Source organism: Dasypus novemcinctus, chromosome 17, assembly GCF_030445035.2.
Source record: "Dasypus novemcinctus isolate mDasNov1 chromosome 17, mDasNov1.1.hap2, whole genome shotgun sequence".
NCBI classification, from domain to species: Eukaryota; Metazoa; Chordata; class Mammalia; order Cingulata; family Dasypodidae; genus Dasypus; species Dasypus novemcinctus.
In genome coordinates, this window is record NC_080689.1 from 68,221,253 (window position 1) to 68,237,028 (window position 15,776).

Consider the following 15,776-nt stretch of genomic DNA (forward strand, 5'->3'; position numbering starts at 1 on the left):
TTTTCCTGATAGGGGAAAACTGGGAATATCCCTGGCCAAGGCAGACCGGAGCTTCCCCACGGGAATCTGAGAAGGGCTCTTGATACTTCTCCTTCTCTTAGTGTTAGATTTGGGAAAAGCTCGTGTAGATTTATGTTGGAAGCTTAGAGCCCTGTTATGTGGCAGACCCTGTGCTGCGTCCAGGGGTGAGCAAATAGACGTGGTTCGTGCCCTGGGTGTTTACGGGGTTTGTTTTAATGGGAAGCCCCTGGAAAGTTTTGAGCAGGGGAATAGCAGAGTCTGGCTGGGGGTATAAAATGATGGAAGAGGTCATAGACTCAGAGAGGGTATAAACCCAGGCAAGAGGCAATGCTTGCTTGGGCTGGGGAGAGGGGTGTTGGAGTTGACTGACTGGCCACCAGGTCTGGGGGGGAACGAGACGGTGAGTCAGTGATGGCCAGGTTCAGTGGAGGCGTCACAGGCAATTGCCCTTGACCCGTCTGAACAGAACTTTTCTTTTCCCTAAGATGCCGTGGTTGTGAACATTCCCCAGTCACGCCAGAAATAAAATATATCCATGCTTACCCTTTTAAATGAATTCTGTCCTACATCTTTATTAAGTGGCCTTTCATAGTCTTCCGTACAAAACAGACTTTATCTTTTGCGGGGCCGAGTGAGGTTCCGTGATCCAAGCCTGTTATGGAATGTCCTTAGCCTGGAGGCCTCAGCTCTCTTCTCTTCCCTCTCCCAGGTCGACCAGTATCTCTATGACATGCGTCTCTCGGATGAGACCCTCCTGGACATCTCTCAGCGGTTCCGCAGGGAGATGGAGAAAGGGCTGGGGGCCACCACCCACCCCACTGCCTCGGTGAAGATGCTGCCCACCTTCGTGAGGTCGACTCCAGATGGGACAGGTACCACACCTGTGGGGGTGGCTCTGGGCCCTCCTTTCCTACGGAGGGCAATTTGGGTGGTTGCGTTCAGGGACCCAAAGGACTGGGCATCTGTGAAGCTTCTTTGATTTCAAGCCCCAGGAGCCTACAGCCCTGGCTACTGCAAGCAGGTAGGGAGCTTAGGGAGGATGGAGGGCAGCTCACGGACAGGCAGGAAGCGTGGGAAAGCGGGCAGCCTCGGGGGGCAAGGCAGAAGTACCTCTTTTGCCAGCCCAGTAGGGCCCGCTGCTGGGCGTGTGCCTGCCAGCCGCCTATTTTCCATCCATGTGCAGAGAAAGGCTGCTTGGCTCAGCTTGGCCAGACCAGGCACACCCTGAGATTGCACCCGGGGATGGAGGTGACAGTAAATGAGCCTCAAGATGGACACAGCCATAGCCAGGCCCACTGTGTGCCTACAGCGTCTGGCCCATTCCCTAGGCATGCTGGAGAACCGTAGAGTGCAGAGGGCCCCATATTGTTTCCTGGACCCAGGAAAAAAGAAGGTTGGAGTTCAAATAAACTTGGGAAAAGGGGAAGAACTGCAGTGCAGCTTAGAGTACTAAAGGCTCTGGAGGCCTGCCATAAAGAACCCGTGACGCTTTGCTGGATCCCCTTGTTGGGATGTGGAATCCTGATTTCATGGCACACCACCCAGCAAGTGATTTACTCAAACTGGAGAAATGGGTCAAGGTGGAGATTAACCTTGGAGAGATGGGCCAGGGCTAGATCGCAGGCGGCCTTGCAGGCAAGCCTAAAATGTAGGATCCTTCTTCTGTAGGCCCCGGGGAGCAATGGAATGTTTCTGTGGGATGCGAGCAGAACTCTTGGGTGACGTGCATCATCGGCCGTGTGTGTGGAGAGCATGGGGCGTGGCACAGGCCGTGGCCCTGCGGGTGGGATGTGGTGGGCAAGGAAGCGAAAAGATTCAAAGGTGATGGCAAGATGTTGAGCCCAGCTCCCTGCACGGGGCGATGTCCCCAGAGAAGGGGAAGTTGTCGCCGAGCTTTCACATGGCTTATTTTAATCCTCAGAAGCACTCCCCATTGAGAGATGAGGTGCCGTTAGGTGCTGTGAGGGGTGATGGGCTATGGGCCAGCCACCCACACCTATTAGGCAGGAAAGAGAGGTCAAGTGGCGCTGTCAGGGCCATGGAAGAAACAGGAAGCCCGGAGTTCAAGTTCAAGACCCCGAGGCCTTGACTCACAGAGCTGACTGGTCACCAGGGAGACATCTGCAGGGAGGTCATGGGGTGGGAGCTGGAGCAGGGCAAGGGAGAGGATTTGTTCCTGTGCCCACCTGCCTTCCCTGCCTGCCTGAGGGCCTCCGGGGTTAGGGACATCTGGTTTGTCTAACAGACTCGGGGTGGCTCTAAAATAAGCCCGTGCTTGCTGAAGCCTAACCTAGCGTCGAGGGTCCCCTCGTTCAGGATTGTTCTCTGTGTGTCTCAGCCCTTCGAAGAGCCCTGGGAGGTGACGGCCTCCACGAGTTCTTGGGGTATCCCTCGTGGTGACCCCACATTGGCAGGTTTTCCATACCTCCCACTCCCTGTGATTGATAGCCACACCTGTTTCTGTTGTTTCTATTTGACTTTCTGATAAAATTACCAGCTCCCTAAGGCCAGGGCCCTTGTCTTGATTCCACACAGCACCAGAAGGTACCTGGATATTCACAAAATAGTATTCTGAGTGCCTTGTCGTAATTCTATAACTGTGGTACAAATTTTATCCACATTTTTAGACGAAGAGTTTGAGGCTTGGGTGGTCAGATGATTTTCCCCAAGGTCCCACAGCTCACGGGAGGCTGAGTCCAGGTTCAAGCTCAGGCCTTGAGATGACACCGACGCCGGAGTACGGAGCTCGTGCTCAGCCAAATGATTTGGAACTGGGTTGGGGCTGGTTGTTGAGCCTGCATTGCAGGCAGGTGGACACTTCCACTGGGGACACCTAAGCATGGGGCAGGCATTGTGAATTCTCGCGGCTCTCCTGAGAGCGGAGGTGCAGGGGCCCCTCTCTGCCGCCCGAAGCTCCCTGGGTGCTGCCCTGTCTGGTCGCCGAGCCTCCTGCCCTGACCTCGGGCTGGAGCCCCAGGAGCCCATCATCCTCCCGCCCCCCCTGCCCAAGGTTGGCACAAGCAAGGGGATTCTTTCGCTCTTGATAAATCTTGACTCGTCTGACTCAGGGCAGGGAGCCGGGGGTGACTCCTCTAGCCCTTTGGGGCAGGAGGGCCAGGGGCGAGACCTGGCTGCCTGACCTCCTTCTCCCGTAGGAGCTGGGAGATTTTACACGCCATCTGTCATGCCCGGGTTGCCTCAAATGCTCCAGTGTAAATGGAGATGGCGTGTGAGAGGAATGCTGTGCATGGGGTTTTAGTCACTCGAGCAAAGCAGGTGCAGCCTAGAGCAGGGAAGCTCAGAGTGCAGGAAGCCCAGTATCCGGCCTGCCGCCCTCGCTGGGGGTAGGTGGGCCGGTCCTCACCCCGGCTCTGGGGCACCGTTCTCAGATCAAAACAAGGGGTTTGAGCCAGCAGTCCCGGTCTATTCTGCACAACTGCACACATATGAGAACTAGTATGCTGTCTGCTTACGTCCCAAAATTTCTCTGAAATACAGTAACAGGAGAAAAAACTACTCTGTGTCCGTCAGTTGGACACTAGCCAGTTAATGTTAATATGCTAGAGCCTTCTGCAGCCCGTTCTAAAGCATGAGGTAGAATAGTATGTGGCACATGATTTTGTTTTGCAAAACAGTAAAATGTATTCATATCCATATTCCTGCCTCTGTGAATCCATATCTGTATGTCTAGGTATATAGAGTCTCAAGGCCTTTATAAGTGAATGATTAGTTGTTTTCCTCAGACATAGGGTTGGAGATAGCTAGTAAGGTTGAAAATATGTCTATGCAACAATGCAGCAATTCTACTACCAACTATATAACCTGAAGAAATCCCAAATGAGCCAAGGATATATATCCAAAGATGTTCTCAGCAGTGTTGCTTATAATGACAGCATATGGGGAACAGTCAATGTCTGCACTTTAAGTAAATGAACATCCAGCTATGTTACTATGGATACATCTGAAACGCAATGAATTAAAAAGTTGTGGAAGAACGTATACTTCAGAGTTGATGTAAGTTAAAAAAAAAAAAACAACAGCACACCTCAAAGCAATGTTCGACATTGTTTATATACAGTCACATAGACACTGTATTAGAATGATTAGGATACGAGCTGGAAAAGACACAGGAAATAAAGGATAGCGGTTGCTCCTGGGAAAGGCAAGGGAAAATGGAACTGGGCGGGGGACTAGGAAGGAATTGAATGTATGAAGTGGTCAACGTTCAGGCTTTGAATTTTTTTTTTTTTGTTGTGGTCATGAATTGGTGCAATGTGGCAATGAGGACTGGTGGATCTTAGCCTATCAAGAACTAAAATTCTCCCTCAGGCAAGGGCTGCTGGGAGACTGCAGACTCCTGCCCCTCCCCTGGCTGCTGCCTTGCCTTGCATGGCCCCGGGGACCCCTGCTGGGGTATCTGCCCCTGGCTGAGCCCACTAGCTTGGATCCTGGTGTTTGGGCTTCTCACAGAAGGCTCCAGCTCCAGCTCCAGGGGTGGCTATTCAGTGTTGGCTTCCTTGGAACCCTAAACCCCTCATGTTTCTTTCCATCGTTTCTTCTCAAACCTGGGACATTAGACCTCAGGTCTGGTAGAGACCTCATCCTTAAACCAGTAGTTTCCTAACTTTCTAACTTTCTCACAGCAAGCAACACATACATATAACGCAACTGAAACAAGTTTCAGGAATCAGTGTTTATTCTTCAATGTGATGCTGTCGGAGCATTTCTCTTCTCTTCTTCGAATAAGCTGATTGTGAGGACCTGTTTTAAATTTTTTTCCGCTTGTACTTTGAAAACCACAGCCTTAACTGATCCTCACCCAGTCTTGCGTTGGACAGGTATTTGTAAAATTGACTACTTTTTGCCAGGGATGAAGTTCATAGTTTCAGGACAGCGAGGGGTCAGGGTCAGTCCTAGGTTTGAGTGGGTTTGCATTCCAGTGGTGTGATTTGAAGCAATTCACTTAGGCTCTGATCCTCCATTGTCTCATTTATTTAAAGAGGTAACATCAGGGGTTGATTTTCTGTGGCTTTAAGGAAAATTGAGCATGTGGCCTTCTCCTGTGTGCTAGATAGCTCCTGTGCAGTCACAGACCCTTGCCAGCAAAAGCTAAGCACGCTCAGGACACCTTTCGCCAAGAGAAAAGGGGGGTGAGCTTCCCAGGTCCTTTCTTTTGGAGGAGGTTGGAGAGAAGGGAGCAGGTGTGAGGCCTTTCGGTTTTAGTTTCCTGGGTGCTATATCCAGTATCTTGCAATGGGTTGGTTTAAACAACCAGACTCTTGGCTCACAGTTTTGAGACTAGAAGTCCAAAAATCAAGGCAAGGCCAAGGCAGTGCTTTCCCCTGGGGGACTGAGGCCTTCTGGGGTTGGCTGCCGGAGCACCTTGGCCCTTGGCTTTTCTGTCTCAAGGCAACGCACATGGCGGCCTCTCCTGGCTTCTCCTCTCTTTTACAGCGTTTGGCTGCTTCCTATGGCTTCTCTCTGTGGTCTTCTCTCCATGACCTCCAGTAACAGGATTCAGACCCATCCTGGTTGAGGCCACACCTTCACTGAAGTAGCCTCATCAAAGGTCCTATTTACCCTGGGTTCATACCCACAGGAGTGGATTACTATTTAAGGACGTTTTCCCGAGAACCACCAGAGGTGGAGAGTGGTGAAAGTCCTAACTCTTATACAGATAAGATAAGCCCCAGTTTATCTGATTATAATCTGAGTCCTGGTAGAAAATGTGGGAGTGTTGGCCATCCATTTACGATGAAGGCCTTATTATCCTCAAGGAAAATTACCTTCCCAGATTTATGAGTTTTCTGTTGGAAAGAAGGGGAGGCGGGGATTTTCTACAGCCTTTGGGCCACTGGGATGGGAGGCATTCAAGGCTGGTTCTAAAATACCTGCATTTTACAGATAACATGAGATATATATATTTACACAAAATCGTATAAGGATTACCCAGATAGTTAAATTTGATGTCATCCAGGGGATCTAGAAAAAAGCCCCCTATTTTTTTCTAACAGTGTTTAAAAATTGAAAGAATTGTACAGTGAGCATCTGGATTCTACACTGTTATTTTACTGTATTTCCTTTATCGCATCAGTTCATCTTGCTAGTTTTTATTTTCATGCACTTCAAATATGACTTTGTGCCATTAAAAATGAGAAGTTTGAGGAGCGGGTATAGCTCAGTGGTTGAGACTCTGGTTTGCATTTACAAGGTCCTGGGTTCAATCCCGGGATCCTCCTAAGGAAAGAAAAAAGCATGTAAACAATAGTCAGAAGTAAGCAGAGGTAGCTATGCTAAGAACTCACCAAGTAGACTAAGGTAACAAAGAGAGGAGCTTAATTACAAGTCAACTGAAAATTGGCCAACGTTCCAGCAGCAAGTTCTGATTCAGAAACAAAGCAGCTTCTTGGTCTTTATCGCCCTCATTGTCTTGGCCAGATTGCTTAGGTATAACTATAACTTAGAGCAGAGTGAGATGAAGGCTTTTTGACACTTCTCTCACATGTTCCTGAATTGTAAGTTATTTTCCCAGGTGAATATAGCTGCACTGTCTAGGCAGGCTTAAAACTCCCTGGAGATCTGGGAGTGATGACGATGATGCTGATGTTTAAAAATGATATGCTTGTTAAATGACAGGTACTGTGCTAGTCAGTGTCTTTGGACTCCCTTATTAATTCTTACAGTGACTGGATGGTAGGCACTGTGATCCCATTTTAGAGAAAAAGAAATTAGATTTAGGAAGATTAGGCAACTTGCCCAAAGTTGCATAGCAAGCAAGTGGTAGTGTTGGGATTTGAACCCAGGCAGTTGTGTGCCAGCACCTGGGTCCTTAACTCCCCAACCAGTTGCACATTTTAGGACCTCCCCAGGCTCCCCACTGCTAGCACAATGCGCTAATTATTCTGGTAACCCAGGCCCGGCTGTTGGGTTTGTTCAGCTGAGCCCATTCTCCTGGGCTTGGGTCTAGCACTGGTAGCAGTACGCTAAGCTACCTTGAGCCCTTTGAAGAGTAAAAATTGTCTTCGTGGAGATAAGGCTTCCATAGATGAAACTATTAGAGAATGATACCAGGTCACAGAACACCAACACATAATATGATAAAGGGAGAGCAGCTGGTGATAGGCGAGGTTGCAGGGAGGCTGGTAAAACCCTGAAAGAAGCCCTTATCTTGGTTGCTCAGCATTATATCAACAGATATGCGGATATGGATATCAACAGTTAGTACACCGGCTAGTTAATAAGTGGACTTACGGGGTGCCTGCAATATAAACGGTATAAACGGGAGATTATATTGATGGAAAGTGTCCATATGGTCGCTGGCGTTTATTAAACATTTGCATGTGCCAGGCACTGCCTAACACCTTACTCATTCCTCGCGTTGAATCCCGACAAAAGCTGTGTGTGTCCGTCTGTCCGTCCGTCCGTCCATCCGTCCATCTGTCCGTGTCCTGGGTTTGAGGGCTAATGCTGACTACAGAAGAGGTTGTTGCTGTCCTCTATTCACAAACGATGGCAACTGAGCATGAGATTTCTCCTAGTCTACCTGAAGTCACATGGCTCATACATGTTTGAACCCAGGTCTGCCTGCCTGAGAAGCTTAACCTTCTCAACTGCTGCACAGTATTGAAACAGTCTTATTTTAATCGTTTGAACATTGTGTCTCCTCTATGGGGCTAGTGTAACATCTTTCTAGGACTGACACATATTGTGAGCTTAAGAAATGTTTCCTGAATAAGTGAATCAGGCTGGTGCTTTCTGGGAGCTTTGGGGGAGACTTCCCAAAGGGTTTCACGTGCCTTAGGCCCCCTCTCTGCAGTGTGAGCAGCTCAACTTTTATCTATTGCAGTATTCGGCAAATCAGTATGGGCGGTGGGGAGAGCCTCCCGGTGCTGCAAATGGCTTGAAAGCCAGTGATGTGGAAGGTGAGATCAGCCCATTCCTTGGCGTGCCAGCCACTCGCTTTAACAGTGTGTCTCGGTACCTTTAAGAACATGGGGTTATTTCTCTATGGCTGAACTGAGACAGGCGGAGCATTGGATCGGAGAAGGGGGGATCCTGGAGCTTAAAAGGAGGCTGCCGGGTGTGGTGGTGCGCGGGGGAGCCACGCTTAAGGATGACCCATGCCAGCCAAAGGTCATCTTGGTGGACTGCCTGCCCAGAACCTGGAGATCCATCTTTCTGAATCCTTCCTCTCAACTGCAGTACAAGCCACGCATCCGTAGGGAAGCTCACGGTGCCGTGCCAGAAGGCACTTGAAAACTCAAGGATGAATGAGGATAAATAAAGTCCCCCCCCGACCTTGGCGCCACTCCTTGAAGGAAGATTGGAATGTTCCACGCAGTCACCTGGGCCAGCGAAAATCCTCCCACTATTAGAGGGTAGTAGGTTCCTTTGGGAGCACTGAATAACGAAAACACAGCCAGTGCAGGAATTCCTTTGGAATCTACTCACGTGGGTCTTTACCCTACCAAGTTCAAGGCCGCCTGCCTGCAGGCATGGAAGGAAGGAAGGTAGGAAGGCTGGAAGCCACTCTTGAAATAGTGATTTCTGAACTTTTTAGTTACGGAGCCCACACCCAGCTTGAAACCAAGTGAAATCTGACGTAGAACCCCACTCACCAAGCCGGTAAAAGCAGGCACCGGAAATAGACTGGAAGGTGGGTGGGCCTTAGTTGGCCCCCCTCGACCCTCGGCCAAGGGCAGACCTCGTGGCGGGGATCCGCAGGACTCTGGAGACGCGGCGTAAAAGCCACTTGTTTAAACAAAGCGCCCCTGGAGCCTAGGGCCCTGAGGAAGTGTGACCGCCCCCGTCACTGCCAGCCTGAGCCTGTCCCAGGACCCCGCCACTTCTGTACACAGTTGCCTGGAAGAACGGGTACTGCTGCTCAAAAAGAAAAACAAGACAAAATGGTTTGCAAGGCGCTCTCGGAGGCCTGGCTGGCCACTCCGACGCCTGATGGGAGGAACAGGTGGCAATCTATTTTAATTATTGGCAAGTACCTAATCACTGAAAATAGACCCTGTTGGCAATTCCCCCAAATACGTGGATATTGTCAGGTACCTGCCACCTGTTAACACGTGATTTTAACACTGCCAGAGCTGTGACCTGTTCAACTAAGTTACTGTTGTCACATCAACCAGAATGACATTGACTGTCATGCCCAGGTGGTGACCCTGGGCCATTTTAGGCTCCTCGGCCTTTTCCCGACAGGTGAAATTGAAACGCCTTTATCTTGCTGACCTTATGTATCTGATAAGTGCCCATCCTGAAAGCGTGGCCTTGTAATAGTGCAGGGTGGGAAGTGAGTCACAGAGCAAACTCTGCCAGAGGCGAGGACTCGATTCTTAACTGCTGGGCGCTCTGCTTGGAGGGTGGCACAGCTCGGTACTCCCATGCTCGTTCCTTTTCGCTGTGGGCCAAGTACCACTTCTGCGTCCCTTTTTTCTTTTAGTAAGGGTTGGTACCCCTTCTTTTGTCTATTTTGGGAGAGAGAGCTTTTACTTAGGAGGACCTTCATGAGAGAGGAATTGGAGTGCCCAGTAGGGCGGGAACAGAGGTTTGGTAAAATTCCATGAGATGGCACCCCTAAAAAAGCCCGACCTTGGCAAGCTTTGGCAGGCCCCGATTACTCTGGAGAAAGGTGTGCCACTGCCCACTCAGGCTGCAAGGTTGGGTCTGAGGGTCCCAGGCTGTCCCAGGAGCCGGGGTGAGGGTGGGAGTGGGCTGCAGGTCCCGATAAAGGTGAGGGCATCTCTTTCTCACTTTATGGCTGTACGTTTCCTCCCCAGATGCTGCATCAGGTTATCCTGGGCTTCTGGGAAGCAGGGCCACGGAGACGTGGATGTGGCACGGTGGGACACCCAGATGGACTTGGGGTCAAACCTCGGGCCTCGCTCGCCCAGCACGACCTTAACCGGGTGACTCAACCCCTGCCACAGCATTGCATCCTCCGGCGCCCAGCCCGGCTTGGGGACTGCGGTCACTGCTGGGCTTATGCTCTGGGCGTTGTTAGTGGACAATTCCTTATTTGAAGCTTTATAAACTTCCCGTGGGTCTTCTCCTGGCTCACTGCAACAAATGTGCTGGAAGACCCAATCTTGGTTTGAGTTACTTGACCTGAGTTTTTTGTTTTTTGTCTGTAAAATTGGAATTGTAATCCTCTATCTAACAGAGTTGTCGTGGATTAATGAGATGACGTTCAGAAAGTGCCTTACACTGAGAAAACAGTAGTGTCTCTTCTGTGAATCTACAGGTTGTTTGGTGCCTTCCATTTCCTAAATCTCCCGCACACCTGCCTCTGTCTTTTCATTGTTTTATGATAATCCAGATGGGAGGGAGAAGGTCTGAACTCTGCCCCTGAGACAAGAGCAATGAAGACAGGGTACTGGGTTTCGTTTTTCAAAAAAGTCTCATAAAAAAATAGAAGTTAAATGCGGTGTTTTGTTTTTGATCTTTCAAGCAAACCCATGGCAAAGTGTTGCTTCCTTTATTTTTAGCTGTAGAGGTACCCACGTTTAGGAGGAAGTGGAGAGATTTAGAAAGGGTGGTGAACTAATATAACCTTTTATTCTTCAAGAGTGTTAGGGACACAACATAAAACCCAGATAACATAAAAATTTAACATGTCTCCATGGCAAAAATACCACAAAAAAACTTAAAAGGCAGAGATTCAACTGGGAAAACAATTGCAAATATACAACTGACAAAGCTATTTTCCCTAATGGAGAGAAAACACTTTTTAGACTGTTAATAATGAACATTAAAATAAGTAGACAAAAGACATGGACAGATAATTCACAGAAAAGGATACTTAAGTTTATACAAATTATAGAAACCAAGTGGTATTGGTCAAGGTTCTGCAGAGAAACATATATTTCTTAATATTTACATATGCATATATGTTTATATATAAGGTTTTTTAAAAAAAGATTTATTTATTTACTCCCCCCTTCCTCCTGTTGTCTGCTCTCTCTGTCCATTCGCTGTGTTGTTCTGTGTCTGCTTGGATTCTTGTCAGCGGCACCGGGAATCTGTGTCTCCACCTGATGGAGCCATGCCCCTCCAGTGAATCCAGCAGGGCTGGCTTTGGAGAATACCCAGGCAGCCCTCCCCCGCCCGCCCCCCAAAGGCAGCCTCACCCCCTCCAGCCCTCCGGGTAGCCAATCCAGCGGATCCCCCTTCAAGCCCTCCAGGTAGCCGATCCAGCGGATCCCCCTCAAGCCCTCTGGGTAGCCGATCCAGCGGATCCCCCCTTAAGCCTTCCGCGTAGCCGATCCAGCGGATCCCCCCTCAAGCCCTCCGGGTAGCCGATCCAGCGGATCCCCCCTTAAGCCTTCCGCGTAGCCGATCCAGCAGATCCCCCCTCAAGCCCTCCGGGTAGCCGATCCAGCGGATCCCCCCTTAAGCCCTCCGGGTAGCCAATCCAGCAGATCCCCCCTCAAGCCCTCCGGGTAGCCGATCCAGCGGATCCCCCCTCAAGCCCTCTGGGTAGCCGATCCAGCGGATCGCGTGTGTTCTGAGCTTGAGTGCTGACGCAGGCAGTTCATCTTTGAGTTTCTGTTCCTCCCCCATGACGACCACCATGTGGCTTTTCCTACAGTCTGGACAAGGACCCATTACCAGGGACGGCTCGGAACCAGGGTTCCTGGAGAAGCGGTCCGTGGCCCTGAGGGGACCACCCCACACGGGGCTGCGTTTTCCTGACTGGCCCTGTATCTGGGGAGGGAATGGGCACTTAGCGCCCCCGAGGAGGAATGCTGCAGGCGCTGGCCTCAGGGCTCTTCTCGGACAGGTTTCTGCAGTCTCCCTGCTGTTCCCGGTTTGACTTCTCAGCAGTCAGAGAAGCAGCCCCAACGTCAGGACTGCGTGCCTCGAGGGAAAGCCGGGGTGGGAGAACCTCGTCCTCACCGAGCGTGTCCTGAGTTGCGAGCGTGTCCTGAGTTGTGGGCGCTGTGCGGGCGCCGGGCGCAGCCCATCTAACTGTTGTCCTCACAGCCCTCCTGCGCCGTACCTCGTTGAGAGGTGCGGCGGGTGAGGCCCAGGCGCCTCCGCTAGAAAGCGGCCAGGCTGGTGGGTCACCCCGTCAGACCGCAGCCGGCGCGGAGCAGGTCCCCGCGGAGTCTCCCGTGGGTGCTGTCGGCCTGGTTCCCTTTTTGGATTCTAGGGACTGTGCTTAGAGCCAGGCGGATGTGGCTTTTCTCAGCACCAGAGCTGACTGAGTACAGAACCAACCCCTGAAGCTCCTTTAGGAGCCGTTTCCAGACCCTGCCTCCCCGTCGGTGGAATGACCTGGAAACGGCCCTGTGTCCTTCGGAAGGTGCGGCTGGCGGGAGGGGGAGCTGCCGTGGGGTTGGGCCGCCGTCCCCCAGCCCTGGCCTCACCGGCTGGCCTGTGGCTCTGGTTCTGGGCTCTGAGCTACTTGGGCCAGATGCATCCAGAGACACACAGTGGAGCCCTCGCCTGTGGCCCACGGCGCTGCTGTCTGGTTGGCACCATTGGATTCCTGGGGGGAAGGAACCACGTCTTTACCCGTGGCATGTGAAGATCTTCACCCCGTTGTGTCTGTGGCACGTTTCTGGGGTCCCCTCTTCCCCCCACCCTGTGGCTTCTTTGAGTGGAGCCGCTGTGGGGCTGAGTCTTCTCTTACACAGTCTGGGGTCGGTGTTCTCTCACGTTCTAAACAACCAAGGCTGCTGTTGGTGGGGGGCACCTACCTGCTTGGCTTTTTGGCCCTAAGACCTCTTAGTTAAGAGCACCACTCTGTTATGTGACCCTCTCACCCAGCCATGATAGGCCCTCGCCATCACAGAGCGTAAACACTACCCAATTTTTTTTTTTTGAGGTACTGGGGCTGGGGATTGAACCCTGGACCTCATATGTGGGAAGCTGGCGCTCCACCACCGAGCCACAGGGGCTCTTGTGAGTTGGTTTTTCCATTTGTTTGCTTGCTTGTTTTGTTTTTAGGAGGTACCAGAAACCGAACCCGGGACCTGCCATATGGGAAGCAGGCGCTCAACCGCCCGAGCCACATTCGCTTCCCACAAAGTAAATTTTGCACAGTGATTGCAGTCTGGCAGGCGGCCCAGGGGCCCACAGGCCCGAAGCAGCAGGCTGGATGAGCTGAGGGTGTGGAGAGCAAAACGGACGCGCTGACTCTTGGCGCAGGGCTTGATATGCCTATGATTAGATCGCTAGCCCTTGCCGCCTGCTCTAAGGAAATGGTTCTGTGAGGAGGTGAGCGGCCGCAGCCTAGGAGAGATCCTGTCAGGCCGAATGTCTCACTACTTGGGTGGATTATAAAAGCAATCTAGGGGGCTGATGTAGCTCGGTGGTTGAGTGCCCGCTTCCCGTGGACAAGGCCCCAGGTTCGATTGCGGGTAGCTCCAAAAGTTAAAAAAAAAGCAGTCTTAAAAGTGCTTGGCCTGAAGCTTTTTTTTTTTTAATTTAAAAAAAAATTTTATTTCTCTCCCCTTTCCCCCCGCCCCCCCAGTCATCTGCTCCCTGTGTCCACCTGCTGTGCACCCCTCTGTGACCGCCTCCATCCCTATCAGGGGCGCCGGGAATCTGTGTTTCCCCCCTCTTGGGTCATTGTGCTGAGACAGCCCCCCTCCCTCAGTGCCTGGGTCTCCCAGGCAGGCTGCACCTTCCTTCGCGCTGGGCGGCTCTCCCCACGGAGGGGCTCCACACGCTGCGTGCACTCCTTGAGCACATCAGCACTGCGCATCGGCCAGCTCTGCACCGGTCAAGGAGGCCCGGGGTTTGAACCGTGGACCTCCCATGTGGTAGACAAACGCCCTAACCACTGGGCCAAGTCCGCTTCCCAGCCTTACCCTTTGATAATACAGAAAGCTGTGCAGGAAATGGGAAGCCCCAGCGCCCCCTCACCTTCACCGAGGAAGGCCCGGGATTTTTTGTCCTGGTCTCTGTGACACGGTTTCGCCTTGTCCTCTTTCCTGAGGCTGACAGCGGCCCTTCCTTTCTCCGCAGAAGACGGAGAGTTCCTGGCCCTGGACCTCGGAGGGACCAACTTCCGTGTGCTTTGGGTGAGAGTGACGGACAACGGGCTGCAGAAGGTGGAGATGGAGAACCAGATCTACGCCATCCCCGAGGACATCATGCGCGGTAGCGGCACCCAGGTACGGCTCCTCTGGGCCCAGCACGGGTGCTCTCCTCCTGGTGGGAGGCGCTGATGCACCTGACCGCTGCCCCGTGCGCCCCCTGGAGGCTGGGCAGGGTGGGCTCCGTAGGGGGTCGCTGGGCGCAGGGCGGGGCGTGGGCGGGTGAGGCACCCCGGTTGGATGTGCTGCGCCGTGGGGGTGGGGAGGCTTTCCCTGTGCCCTCCCTTTTGAGGTCATTGAGGAAAAGTCCGCGGTCAGAGGATCGGCCGCCCTCCTAGGACGCGCTCGTTCGTGGCGCCACACACTGGCAAGTTGTAGAACCCGCGGTGCCGGTGCCGGATGAACGCTGCGGGGGGCGCCCCGCCTGCCCCTGGCTGCTCTGCAGCTCCCTCTGGCTGCCTGTTGCAGTATTGCATGAAAATGGAGCAGCCGCTGCGCCTTTCCCCTTACTTGCTCTTCCCTTCCCCACCGTCTGAAACAGGAGAGGTTCTGCTCCCAGGGGCAGGGGAGCCTATTGAGGAAACACTAAAACGCAGTGTCCGTCCACCTGGCCCTGCAGCAGGCACCACGTGCTTTGGCATTGACCCTGAGTCAATGGTCAGCAGGGAGCATGCCTGTCACCCCCGTGTCTCAGTGGCTTTTCTAGAGCTCTGTCGTACACCCAGATGTCCCCCAAAGAAGTCCAAGTAAAAATCTCCCCAGTCATGGCCAGGAAGAACGAGCCATGATGGAACTGCCCCAGAAACCATCTCCAGATGTGCCCCGAGCACCTACTGATTCCAGCTGGGAACCAGAGTCCTGGCCCTTCCCCTCAAAGGCCCAGCTGACACACACTCACACGCTGCAGAGAGCGGCGAAGTCGTGTCGAAGAGGCTGTGCGGGCATCCAGAGAATTCCAGAGGAGCTGAGGCTCGGCGGTGCACACCATGTGTGAATGTCCTCATTGCACCCGTGGAGGTGCCGCGTCGCGTCGCGTATCTCCTCATTATAGATGCGGAGTTGGGCTTCGAAAGATGGGGAGTGGGGGCGCTGAGCCCGACGGAGATGACCAAAGCCTGCGCTTGCCTGCGCCCAGGGGGTCCCCTCTGCTGTGCAGCCCCGGGTCCTGCCCGCCGCTGCTCCCAGGGCAGGAGGGGCTGCCTGGAGTGGCGGGCGCTGCTGCAGACGCGCGCTCAATGGGGCAGGTCCTTGGAGGGACTCTCCCTCTCACACATTCTGGCAGGAGAGTCCCCCACAGAGGACTCCTCCCTGTGGCACCCTAGGGCGTGGGTCCAGCCATTTCTCAGCTCTTGGATGCCCAGGGAAATTGGCATCCCCTTCCACCTACTCTACAGAAGACGGCCTGGGGCCGAGAGGGAGGCATTCGTTCTGCACCTTCTAGGCTGGGTGCTTAGGGCACAAAGAGGAGTAAGAGAAAAGTCCTGCCATCCAGGTGCCTGCAGCCCACCAACAGGCGAGCGATCCTAGAAGCTGTTCCTGGAAACGTGGGGTGCATGGGGCTGGCCCTGGGCTTTAGCCCTGGCTGTCCCAGTCCAAGGTGGACCCCCCAGGCTCCCAGGCCCCTGTGCTTTCTACCACATCAGGCCGTCCCCATGAAAGGAATTTCCAGCTGGGAGTGGAGCAGGAAGGGGAGATAAT

General features: G+C 52.8%; 1 protein-coding gene across 3 annotated transcripts in view; it reads left to right on the forward strand.

The window, feature by feature from the left end:
* The window catches only part of HK2 (hexokinase 2), a 68,898-nt gene that overhangs the window by 20,472 nt on the left and 32,650 nt on the right, over nt 1-15,776 (forward strand). For all 3 annotated transcript variants that reach the window (XM_004464337.4, XM_071208937.1, XM_071208936.1), the window contains exons 2-3: nt 731-893; nt 14,008-14,156. In XM_004464337.4, the coding sequence (XP_004464394.1) occupies nt 731-893; nt 14,008-14,156 (312 nt within the window). The remainder of the gene's footprint in view (nt 1-730; nt 894-14,007; nt 14,157-15,776) is intronic.